Here is a 13,241-nt window from a genome sequence, read left to right as displayed (position 1 = left end):
CAAACCCATGGATGGCATTGGCATTTGTTGTAATTTGTATCGCTTTTATTCATTCTTATGTGAATGAACATAAAAGGCCTTTGAAGAAACAGGTTAGCAAACAGCACAACAAATTCAAGAGTCAGTCAGGCATGGTAGGGGATGCTCATATACCACCACTTGGGAGACAGAGACAGAGGGCCCAGTTCAAAGTCAGAGCCTCAGTTACCTCCTGAGTTTGAGGCGAGCTTGGGCTGCACAAGACTGTCTGAACAAACAAAAACTACAATATACCCCCCACAACAAAAAGCAGACGTGATTCTTTTTTGTCGTGTTATAAAACTTGCTGTGATGGTGGTAATATATTTACTACAAATACACATGCTTTCAAAATCTGTATAATGTATTTATTTCCAAAAGTCTTAGTTAAATGATGTAACAGATTTTTATAGAAAAAAATTACTTCCAAAAAGTATCATACATTCATGTGGACAAAGTAGCATAAGGAAACATTTGCTTAGACTTGTATTCATTTTGGAATGAGTACTGTTAAATTACTCTAAGAAAACTTTCCTCTTCTGAAACAGGTTTTATATCTCTCTATATTTCATACCCCACATAGTATTGGCAGACTGTTTCTCGATTTGAATTTCCAATTTAATCATCACGAAATGCACTTGTATCTGTTTTCTCCAATCCCTTCAGGACTAAAGATAAGCTAAGTATTTTACAAGGTACTGTTGCTCCCTAGACAAAATGAGGACAGTGCATGTGTTCATGATAAACTCAAATTTGCTATGGCATAAAAACATAGATTCTTTTGCCATTCTCTGTTTTCAAAACTCTAAGAGTAATTTTTGTTCGTTTTTCTTATCATCAGGTTGGTACCTTGTTGGAGAGTGAGCATACAATTATTTTGTAATTACAGCCCTATTTACCCATGGTAGCGAAGGTCTGTTTGCTATCGTGACTCTACTTGATGGGATTCTGCTTCTGGTATCTCCAAACTCTTCATGGGGAGGGAGCAATAAGCCCCTTCTTACCACTTTATCTTGATTCCTTGGCAAAATGGAAGCTGTCACCTCTTCTTGTAACGTTGAGAGGCTCAAAGCTAGGTAGTGTACTTGTTTGTTTGGCAGGATGCAGGGATGGCCATAGAATTCAGGGTAAACAATGAAGAGATCCAGTGAGAAGCAAGGAGTAAAAAGCCGTACCTTATTTTGAACTTGTTTTGGGGCTGAGAACTTACCCTATCTGTCTCACCTGAATCCCTATTTCATCATGTTCTGTTTCACATCTGTAGGGGCAGTGTCAAGATCTGAGAAAGAGAAAACAACTGGAATTGCAGATCCTTTCAGAACCTATTCAGGCATGGGAAGGAGACGATATTAAGACCCTGGGAAATGTCATCTTTATGTCACAAGTAATGGTGCAGTATGGAACCTGTGAGGTAAGTCTTCAGCATTGCTTCTTTCAACTTTCTTATTTCCCTTCCTTTATTGGTCCTTCTGTCAAGGTCAACTGGGGTAGAGGCAGAGGGAATGGAAAATAAAGGGTAACTTTGAGACACATTTAGATGGTAATATCAACAGAAAGGGGTAGCTTACGGGATACAGAAAATGGCAGATATAATTTAGACCTGCTAACTAGGTATCTGCATGGAGATGTCCTATTAATGTACTATGGAAATATAGGTGAGAGGTCAGCATTAAAGACAGAGATTTAGATGTCTCTGAAAAATGTACCTTTCTAAGAAGTACATATCCAAAGAGAAGCACAGAGGTTGAAGATGGATTATTTCTTTTAGGAAGAGGCCAGGGTAGGAGAGAAAGGTTGATCATGTCACCTAATATGATTTATTGAGTGTTATCGTTGTCTGCCCTCTCAATAAACACCTTCCTATACTCTCTGATGTGCTTGTGGCAGAGATTCATTACTTCAAGTTAATAAGCAATCTTATTGAAAATGCAGATACCCTGGGGAAGGTTAATGCAGTGAGGGTAACTATTTGTCATTCATATCTTTGGGATAAAATCCTTGCGTGAAAGGAGGAAGAGCCATCATGGGACTCAATGGGGGACACAAATAGGAGAATAGAATAGAATTGAGGATTGTGGTGTCATTGAAATTCCTGGAGGAGTACTTGAAAGTGACCAGCAAGCTGAGTGCTATGGAAGGTTCAGAGGTCAAGGAGTGTGAGGACAAAAACGAAGCCATTGGATTTTGCTAGAAGGCAGTTATTGATGACTTTGAGAAAGCAGTGGGGGAGTGCAGTTAGGGAGGAATCAATGGAGAGAAAATGAAGGTAGCGTGTAATTTGGCAATAAAACGTCAAGAAATGAGATATTATGAATGAGGAGCCACACGGGGTGAGAAAGGTTCTTAAGATAGCAATGAGCAGGAGAGGCTGCTGAAGAAAGGTGATGTCTGTGGAAGGAAAACTGGGCAAGAGAAAGATCGGAGAGAATAATCGTTGTTCCAACAGTTAGTTCTGAAGGTTTACTCTATTCAAGTGGGAAGAAGAGTGAGGAGATAGCCGTGAGGATTATTGTGTCAAATGATTTTTTTTTTTTTTGGTTTTTCAAGACAGGGTTTCTCTGTGTAGCAGCCCTGACTATCCTGGAACTCGCTCTGTAGACCAGGTTGGCCTCGAACTCACAGAGATCCACTTGCCTTTGCCCCAAAATGGATTTTTTTGTATCTACTAATTGTGACTCTGTTAAGGGGATCAGAGCAGCCCTCACATATCAAGTTTACTTTAGTGCAATCAAAAAATGTAGTTGACAAAAATGCATTACAATAATCTTAAAAGAGAGAATTTCTTTTCATTTATAAGCAGTTTATACATTTGTTAGTTTTTTTGTGCATGCACATCTGTGTGCCAAAGCACACATGTGGAGGTCAGAAGACACCCGGTAGGGGCTGGTTCTCTCCTTCTACCACATGGGTCCTGAGGATCAAACTCAGGTCTTCAAATCATCTATCAGACTTGCTGCCAGACAAGTCTTATCCAGTGAGCCATCTCAGTGGCCCTATAAAGGAATTTTAGTTTGTTTGTCATGAAAAAATGATAGAAGTTTAAGATAGTAGATGTGCTAATAACTTGGATTTGGTCATTACACAAAGTATACATGAATTGAAATTTCACATTGTTTCTTATCAATGTGTACAAATATGTTATGTGCCAATCAAAAAAAACCCATGAAATTGAGCTGAAGGTGAATAGGACAGTGGATTTAGTATGCACAAGGCCCTGTGTTGTGTTTCCAATATCACACACAGAGCCCAAATAATCCACACCAATTTTTAAATGTATTGATGTCTTTGTCTTACATGCCATGCAGTAACTACCTCTCTCTGTGTAGATGTGTGTGTGGACTTGTCTAGATATGTGCATTTGGGGGGAGGCCAAAGGTAACAACAAATGTCTTCCTCTATTACATTCCAATTTTGTTTCTTATTGAACCTGGAGCTTATCGATTTTTGTCTAGACTGGATCACCAATAAACCCCCTAGATCCACTTGGCTATGACCCTACAGCATTCAGTATTTTAGATGCTTGCTGCTATGCTCTGCAAATGTACGATTTCTGGGAATCCTAACCCAGGCCCTCATGCTTGAGCAGCAGGTACTTTAGCCACGGGGCCCATAATCCTCCTAGTATTAATGATTAGAAATAATTTAATGATTGGGAATATTAGCAGATCATAAATTTCCTTTTTGTTGATTAAAACTTTTCATTTATTTTTCATCCTGATCACAATTTCCCCTCCCTCTTCTCCTCCCAGTCCCTCTCTCCAGCCCCCTTTATCCTCCGTCCACTCCTCCTCTGTTCAGAAAGGAGCAGACCTCCCATGGGTGTCAATAAAGCATGGCACATCAAGTTGAGGCAGGGTCTAGCTCCTCCCCCTGCATCAAGGCTGAGCAAGACAACCCTGCGTGGGGGAATAGGTTCACAAAAGCCAGCTCAAGTGTCAAGGACAGGTCCTGATCCCACTGCTAGGAACCTGCAAACAGACCAAGCTACACAACATGTAGAGGGCCTAGGTTGGTCCCCCACAGGCTCCCTAGCTGTCAGTCCAGAGTCTGTGAGCTCCCATAAGCTCAGGTCAACTGTAGCAGATCATAAATTTCTTATCTGCTAAAAGTTGCTTCATTTTGCTACTATTCAAAATAAAGTTATATTTTAGTTTGGGGTACTTTGAGAGACTTACTTTGTGTCTGGAACTAGCATGTCACACTGGTCCAGAATCTGTGTGGGTTCTTACTTTCACACACTCGGGGAATAATGTACATACTTGTTGGCACTTTTGAGTTGGCTGTCATTTTACAACTCACCGCCAATGCTAGATCGATGATTATGTAAGGCCTGTATTTTGAAGCAGTGCTTTCAGAAGGTCTTAACAAAAGCAGTTCAATTTCTGTTCTCCCTTTCATGATCTTTATTCTACTTCAGGAAAAAGAAGAACGATATTTCATGCTGTTTTCAAGTGTCTTGATAATGTTGTCTGCAAGTCCTCGGATGAGTGGCTTTATCTATCAGGTGAGTAGTTCCATATAACACAAATTAGCAAAGGCCAGATGAAAACAGGCTTCTGCTCAGATAGATGCACGATGGCATTGTAAGCCCAAGTCAGCAAAGGCACAATGTTCTAACCCTTCACTATAGTGAAACTGCTTGTAAGAACAGATGTTCTTGAGATCAAAGACCTTTGTAGTCATATAATCCTGTCCTGGCTGTCTGCTGTTCTGCTTATGAGCTAGGTTTCCAGTTGTATAAATAGAGATCTAAATCTATAATTGGATAAATTAGTAATAACAGTTTACAGACCCATATCATTACTGCTGAAAACCGCAAAGCTGGGACTTGATCCTGGGATTATCATATTATAGCCATGTTATACTATTTGGGTTAGTAAGATGCCAGCCCTTAAATGCCATATGCAATGAAACCTCCCTCAGGCTGTTCCCCAAATGTAGACTATTAAGCTATGATTCTCTGTTATATGTGGTCCTGGCCATTACTCCTTTTCATAAAATGTGAACCTTTGCTTTTCAATTCATATGAAAATACATCAGAAATGCAACTGTTTTGTAAATCATGAGCTTAGGGTTTGAGGTGTATTAGCCAAATACACATTTCTGCCTTGTTTTCTTGTCTAATTAAAATCTAGACTAGGGAAGCATTATATATTTTCAGACTAGTTAAATACGTGACTTCTGTGAGGATCAAAAGTATGAGAGAAATATGTGCAATCATAATATTAATAAGAATATTCTTTTTTCTGCTAGGGAAAAATACCACTAGCAGGGATGGTGGTGGCTAGATTAGATGAAATTGAAGGGAATGAGTACGCGTTTGAAATCACAGGTAGGTCATTTTCTGCTTTTCATGGGACTACTTCAAATCCTTTTTGGAATAAAGTGGCGTTTAAATAAGTAAATGCTATTACTTCCTCCTGTATAGTCCATAAGCAGGTTTTACAGGGATATGGCACAGCCCATTCCATCCCCAGGACAGCTAGAGTAGACTGCTAAAGCAGTGAAGCTTGCTTGTCAGTTAATAGCCTCGGCTTTGCCATTACTTTCCATCTTCTCTTGTGAGAGCCAGAGAATAACAAAATGGACTGACCTTCTCTGTCATGTGGTCCGTGGTGGCCGAGAAGCCAAAGGTGTGGACTTTTGTCGCCAGTCTTATCAACCTATAAACTAGCAAGCCATGGTTTTGTTCTAAGAAGCCAGAAAGCTTTCTATACAAATTGAGCCCAATCTTCATAATTATCCCTCACATTTTAGGCTGTTGGCCCCTTTGCTGGGCCTCTGTGATTTACTTGTAATGGCTGTACTGCTACATGGATGACACAGTGGTGAAGACAGTGTTAATGTCCCTAGACCTTATCAAACCCTGTACTCACCAATAAGGAGCCCAAGATTTGGTATTTGCCTAAAGATTTTTCAACTGGTTTTAACTACATGTTGTTCCACCTTGGACACTGGGCAAACCAATATTCTTAAAATATTCTTAGATTGTGCTGTGGACTAGATGGCCAGTTAGTACATTTAAGGTTTTAGATTGCAAGTGTGTTTATTGTGAGGTTTTACTCTATGTCTAAGATTCTGCAAAGTGGTACAAATCAAGGGCATTATTAGAAATAAAAATGAATAATCATTTTATCATAACTTCTCTGTTCCTAATGTTAAAGTTTGAAAGGGTTATTTCATGGAGAGGAAGATGCCTGAAAATAGATGCCCAACTGAAGAGTGTTTGTAAGACAGATCCTTGCATTTTCTTCCTAAACGTTCCTAATTGGGTGATACAGGTAATGTGGTAGAGAGAACTGTGGTCTATTGCAACAATAGCCAGGACTTCCAGGAATGGCTGGAGCAGCTGAACAGACTGACCAGAGGACCAGCCTCTTGCAGTTCATTATCTAAGACCTCATCATCATCATGTAGTGCTCATTCTGTAAGTACTTCATTGGGATTATTGAAGTATTGGGATTACTGAAGTATCGGGATTGTTGAAGTATTGGGATTACTGAAGTATTGGGATTGTTGAAGTTTTTGTCAGACTTTGCCTGCTAAAGACTTCTAAAAATCAGCAGCAAGCATGCCCCTTGACTTTGGGTGGTCTCTGTAGATTTTGAAGTACAGTTAAACCTCACTAATTCTGATTTCTCATCATTGCGAGGCCCATTGAAATTAGTAAAACATTTCAGTTTAATATGTGTGATTTGGGTCAGCAGTCTCAATGTACTCCTGCTAACTGCTAATCAAGTGTTTCCCACCAGAGGACCTTCTAAGAGATTTTAATGATAAACAAAACTTGTTCCGTAACTGTTATTCTCACCTTAATCATATGCTAAGTCAAAGCAAGTAGTTCACTTCTCTGAATACTTAAACATCTTCATGGAATCTCATTCATGCTTTCACATCTGCTCAGTAACATGCATGAAAGGTAAACATTTAGCGTTGTCATCTGCGTTCTTAGAAATCTAGACTTTGTGGAGTTGGAGTTAATGAGATTTTACTGTACTTGCTGGTGCAATGGAAGCTTTCCTCTGGTGTCTGTTAACGCGGAAACCTGCAAGGCCAGGAGCCCTATTTTGAGTGCTGTGTGTTGTGGTGGCGGAACACAGGCTTTGGCATCAAATCTGGGTTTAAATCTTGTCTTTGCCAGTTTCTAGCCAGTCACTTCACTTCTCTGAGTCTGTCGTTGTTTACTTTGATGAAGGAGCCCACTTAAGAATCTAATTGAGTACCAAACACATTACTGAAACTCCAATGGTTTCTACTGTTCCACTTTCCTCCCTTACAGAGGAAACATTTCTGCCTTAAATGGAATTGCAAAAAAGAGGACAGGATCATGGGACACTTGAGTCCATTTTGTGCTGTTACCTAGAGACCCCATAACCTTGTTTAGAAACGGTTAGTTTTCCCACTGGACACTCACTATTCCATCTTCCCCCTTTCATGTCGGGCTTTGCTGATCCAATGAAGCTATTGTCATTCTCTCACTGTGTGGTACCAGGTCGGGTTCAGATGGCTAATTGCCAGCATCTCATGAGACATTTTCCCAGTCTTTTAGCTCTACTGGACAGCCCCGAGGACCCTTGGAGCCTCCTCAAATTATAAAACCGTGGAGTTTAAGTTGCCTACGACCTGCACCTCCACTTAGACCATCAGCAGCACTAGGTTATAAAGAGGTAATTTTGCTACATATGGTATAAAATGCTTCTGACAGCTAATTTTGGAGCTTATTGCAAATAGTTCAGTTAGAATATGCTAGAATTTGTGATAGGATACATGTATATGTATATATATATACATATATATATATATATATATATATATATATATATATATATCTCAGTCCTGAATTGCTAGATTCAGAGATTGTTTCTTAAGTTTCCATTTCCCTGTTCCCCATCTACAGACATTGATGGAACTGAACAGTTCAAGTGCACTGCCTGTTTCCCTAGTCTATTCCTTAAGTGACTCTGTTGTCTCTCTACATGGTGACACTAATTCTTTAGATTAGTTAACTATGTACACACATCTCAAACAAGAAACACTTCATTGAAAGCTGCATTTCCAATCAAACACCCAATTCTGCATTTTGTAACATGTTGATCAATGAAACCCAATGAGATCGAGCCATGTGTCTCAACTATGAAATCAAAGTTTGCCATAGTGAGAAGGAGAGAAGAATATAATGAAAGAAATACCTTTTTACAGACAGACTTCTCAGTAGCAGCTTCCCGCACAGGGTATTTGATATTTGCCTAGTGTGCTGCTAAGATGTACCATGACCAGAGTGTCTGGTCCTTTGCTTTAGAAGTGCAGTCAAGGCACATCAGTTACTACCCCCATAACTACACAAGTGTTACTTTTCCACCCAGTGAGGTTTTCCTCCTCTTACTTATTTCTAATTATTTCATATTTCAGGAAAGATTCTCATTTAATAATAACTGCTCTTAAGGTCTTGTTGTATGAAGAGTAAGTTGCTGACAGTTATGAAACGAACCTTACAATTTTGATGTAAAGGCCGCGTAAAATTCTCTGTCCCATGTGTTTTGGTCTTGGAGACTTTGCTCGGATTGGAGTGTATTTTGACTTGAGCAACCATGCTTCTGCTCCAATTAATTGTTGTCTCCATCGCTCAGTGCAATGAAACAGAACAATATATAGATACTGCAGGATTTTTTTAACCCTTTCAACTGACACGATAGGAGACATGTCTCGAGCATTTTTTTTTTTTTTAAAGTTAACTCTATTCAGAGTTTGGGCAGGAAGTGGTCCCACAGATTTGCTTTGAAACTGACCTGCAACCATTCATCTTTCTTTGATTACTTAAACCAGGAGTGCCACTTCATAGTAACCTAGTCCCCTTTTTAATAATGAACATTTTGCAACTGTCAGTTACTAAATTCATACTAAGGTGAGCTCTGAAGGGTAAAGTTGACTTAATCCTTCACATAACTAATCTATTAAAAACTAAGGCATGATCTCTTTGTTTCTGCTGGGGGAAGAGAGTTATTAATATATTCTTGCTATGTGCTGTGCATTTCGGTGATTTCTCAGCATTTGTAATTCTGCACAGAACTGGATTCTTTGGACTTTTGCATGAAGATATTGCATCTGAAACTAATGTGGGAAATGTGATGATATTCTCTCCATGTAATTTATGATAACACTAACATTTCAAATGTTGTTTTAGAATTATTGATAAGTGGATTTGGTCATTATAACCATCGACCTCTCACGCTCATCTTCTCTTTCTTTACATATTCATTTTAGAGGATGTCTTATATCTTAAAGGTAAGGGTAGAACAGTGACATCGTAATGTTGTTGTGCTGTAACCTTTGATGAATGAAGCTTTCCTTTATGCTTGTTTTGTCCCTTGCTATAATTGGTGGCTAAAATGTGAAGATGCAATTCTGACATGTAAGTACTTTCTTTAAAAGCAGGCTTGTGTTTGATACGTGTAAAATGTCACTTTATATATCATGCCTTTAAAATGCTCATTTTCCTATGTTTTTAATGCTAGCTTTTCCTCTTTTTTTTAAAGCACATGTGGTTTTTCATGTTTGTCTCTTTTCAAGTCTAAGTGGACCACTGTGGCTAAGTGAAGGCAATTCAATTATTGGTTTCATATATATTAAAGTACTAATTATTATTCATGTATTAGATAGATAGATAGATAGATAGATAGGTATATACATACATACATACATACGTACGTACGTACATAGATGATGGACAATATGTAATATCAAGATAATATCTTGGGATTGTAAGTATAAGATTGTAAGAGTCCAATCTGTTTACTTTCATATTAACATTGATCTGTTTTTTTAATTATTAGTTATACATATGGCAAAACCCAAATTCACCAGTTTTCATCTCCATTGTTACTAATTAAAAGTGTAGCTTTGGCTGTATATAACCCAAAGTTATTTATCAGGAAACCCTTCACAAAATTCTCCTCTCTGAGAAAATAACTCAGTCTTGCCACCTTAATTTCCCCATCTAACTGCCAGGAGTTATAGTTTTCTTTGTGGGACTGCTTTTAAACAAAATTTACTCAAATAGTTTTAAACTCTCAGAAAAGGTATAACTGTTCTAGTAACAGTTACATTGTTTACTTAATTCCCTTCAAACTCTCCATGGGGAACATCAGCCAAGTTAGGAATGCTGGTACCCTTCTGGGGTTGAAATCTCATCACTCTTGCTGCAGATGGTACCCTAAAGGCACTTGCCCTCCTGCACACTCTGCATCCTTCTTCATTCTTCTTCTCGTTCCTGTGGCAACTGAGAGTGGACTGTCATTGCCTGTGCTTTGTTGAACCTTTCCAAGTTAATTGAAGCCATTTTATTATATGTAATCGAAAATTCTGACACTTTCCTAACGGATGCTATCACGATGAGAGATGCATTCGGATTCATTTTATTGGCTCTATTTTCATTTGTATTTGGGAGAGAATGTTAATTCATGGAGAAACCGTTATCCTTACAGGAATCTAGTAAGAGCCCCAAAACAATGAAGAAGTTTCTTCACAAAAGAAAGACGGAGAGAAAAGCATCTGAGGAAGAATACGTGATTAGGAAAAGTATGTTCTGTACCTTTACCAACTTATTTACGGGTGAACTAACAGGAGACTTTTTTAAAAGCAGATACTTAGAGCAGTTTGTTCTTGGCATCATCTGTTGTAAAAATACATGGAAAATTTGGTCACTTGTAAGACTTCTCAATAAGCTGTCCCCTGCTGCACTTCCTGCCGACTTTGACAAACATCAATCTGTGTCATTTTCATGCTGCAGAACACTGCACTCCTCCTGGTTTCCATCCCCCAATGGGGCCCATTTGCTATGGACACATTTTTCCCCTCTAGGCTTCTGATGCCTGGGATAGTCTTCTGAACACGTAAACTAAATGGACTTGAGGACAGAAATCCTTCTGGCTCTCTAATGCTCAAGGATGCTCTCAGTTGGCCAAGGAGTCAGTCTGCTGACATCTGGAAAGAACGCTTTATCTAGAGGACTGATCAAGTCAGTTAGTCAAGTGATATGCTTGCATGTGGCTCTAAAATTGTGAACAAGGAGTCAGTGTTGCAGCAGCACTGTGTGTACCAGTTGCAAGTCTAGCTTAGATGAATCTCTGCTGTGGCTAGGGACATAGTTCAGTTCATTGAGTACTTGCCTAGCCAGCACAGAGCCCAAAATTTGATCCCTAGCACCACATAAACCAGGCATGGGTAGCATGTGCCTGTAAACCCTTGGAAGGTAGAGGTTTGGAGAATCACAAGTTCAAGTTTATCCTCAGCTATATAACAAGTTAGAGGTCAGCCTGGGTTATTATAATAATATAATATTATAATATAAATAATATAATGTTATATACAAAGTAAATCTTTGCTGAACTCCAGCTCCTGCAACCCCATCCCCACCCACAACTAAACTTATTAGTGCAACATTGCCATCTGAGCATTTAAAGACTGAGTTGGGGGGGAAGCCAATGATATACTGGCTGGTTGAGAAGATGGGTAGGGTTAATAGGGAAAAACTCTTAAAGAAGGTAAGCCTTGACATTTAATTACCAGGAAGACTTTGGTGTTCTGGGTGAGTGCTGAAGCCAACACCAAAGCCATGATTTTCGCCTTCAAGAGATGACTAACAGAACCCCCACTAATTTAGAGTTCTGAACTTCAGGAGCAGCCGCCTCCCCTGAGTACTGACCCCAGAGCTCTCAGGGTTACTGTTGGTGTCACTCTTTTGTCTCATGAGGCTTGAACAAATTTTTGTCTGCCTTTCAGAAACACTGCAAATCTTTGTCAGTGATGGGCACAGCATCATTTTGAGTGTCCAGGGTCATATATCTATGAGAAGTCATTACTGATTAAATTTGACAGGTACAGCTGCTCTGGAAGAGGATGCTCAGATTCTTAAGGTGATCGAAGCCTACTGCACCAGCGCCAGTTTTCAACAAGGTAATGGCTCCAGTAGAATTCCCCAGATTGCTTGCACTAATGAATGGGGTTTGTTCTTTGCTGCTCACTGTCTTAGGGGGAATAAAAGAGCATCAGTGCAGATCAGTTGCAGGCTATGGAAAGCATGTGACTCAGTGCAGAGCAGAGGCACAGGACTGAATCTTTCAGATAAGGCACTTTCAGCTACTGGGTGTTTTGTTTACGCACTGTTGCTTTTGCCCCAGAGAGACAGTGATATGCAAGAGGGAAAAAGTTGGAGGTGATAGAAACAAAAAGGATTTTTAAAAAGTCACTTTCTTTTGATCTATTCAGGTACCTTCACCAGCACTAGTTAGGAATTAAAGAGCCCAGAGAGTTCCTGTGTCTGCGAACTGATGCTAATCTCATCTTATAGGCAGAATTGGAAAGGAAGTCAAAATACTATCTTTCATCAGCTATGTATTGAAGTGAACGATGCTTCACCAGGCTTAGGTTTCAAAGTTGCTCTGAAAGTCTAGAAATGTAGTTGCACAGCTAAGGCTCTTCAAAATGAACAAAATGTCTCAAGGGGCTGTTAGGTAGGTGCATTTCCCTAAACAGCTTTTCACCCTGAAAGCTAGGTGATGCCTTCTAGTGAGTGAGTCCTTGTGCTTTTTCCAGTCCAAGTCACATAGATTATATATTTTGTTTTCTATCATCGTATACATATAGGACACCCTTTAGAAAGTTTCCCATATCTGCATCAGGACCAAATGTCCTAGCGTGCTGTATTTTTTACAGCTATTGACCAGCTGCTTACTTGGTATGAGACGCGTTTCTTAGGAGACTGCCTTGACACATTCTTTGAAGGTAGCACATCTCACAGGCTGTCACAAAAGGAGAGCATTTGACATGGGAATCAATACATTTCACCATGAACAGGGACACTGCACCACAGATGTAATCTGGCTGTAGCTTCCTGGCATGCTTGGTCCTAAAAGAAAGATTTTATGAGCTGGGAGAGGAAAGAGAGAAGTTTTTATTGTGAAAGCTAGGATGGAAGTGGGGATGAGGAGACACCGTAAGAGCATCACTCATACAAAATCCAACCATACCTTACCTCTGTACCACTTGTTTTCCTAGATGTAGAGTCCAGACAAGTAATTAGAGGTGAAAGCTCAGGCATGTAATCTGGCCTAAAGAGGCACAGTTTTGTTCCTACCCTCCCTTTGTACATGTGGGAAGTGTTGAATGCCGTGCTTGGCATTCAGATGTAGCCAACATTTCAGCATCACAGTGGCCCTCTACTTCAC

The 13,241-nt window shown here is 39.6% G+C and overlaps 1 protein-coding gene across 5 annotated transcripts in view; it reads left to right on the top strand.

Annotated features, from left to right (window-relative positions):
• Arhgef6 (Rac/Cdc42 guanine nucleotide exchange factor 6) overlaps positions 1 to 13,241 on the top strand; it is a 121,583-nt gene that overhangs the window by 103,243 nt on the left and 5,099 nt on the right. For 2 of the 5 annotated variants that reach the window (XM_059250485.1, XM_059250488.1), the window contains 8 exons: positions 1,283 to 1,429; positions 4,436 to 4,522; positions 5,272 to 5,350; positions 6,300 to 6,445; positions 7,560 to 7,685; positions 9,280 to 9,300; positions 10,500 to 10,593; positions 11,893 to 11,970. In XM_059250485.1, coding sequence (XP_059106468.1) covers positions 1,283 to 1,429; positions 4,436 to 4,522; positions 5,272 to 5,350; positions 6,300 to 6,445; positions 7,560 to 7,685; positions 9,280 to 9,300; positions 10,500 to 10,593; positions 11,893 to 11,970 — 778 coding nt within the window. The remainder of the gene's footprint in view (positions 1 to 1,282; positions 1,430 to 4,435; positions 4,523 to 5,271; positions 5,351 to 6,299; positions 6,446 to 7,559; positions 7,686 to 9,279; positions 9,301 to 10,499; positions 10,594 to 11,892; positions 11,971 to 13,241) is intronic. The other 3 variants (XM_059250487.1, XM_059250489.1, XM_059250486.1) reach the window with 2 other exon arrangements.

The sequence above is a fragment of the Peromyscus eremicus genome, chromosome X (assembly GCF_949786415.1).
Source record: "Peromyscus eremicus chromosome X, PerEre_H2_v1, whole genome shotgun sequence".
Classification (NCBI taxonomy): Eukaryota; Metazoa; Chordata; class Mammalia; order Rodentia; family Cricetidae; genus Peromyscus; species Peromyscus eremicus.
This window is presented reverse-complemented; position numbering and strand designations above follow the sequence as displayed.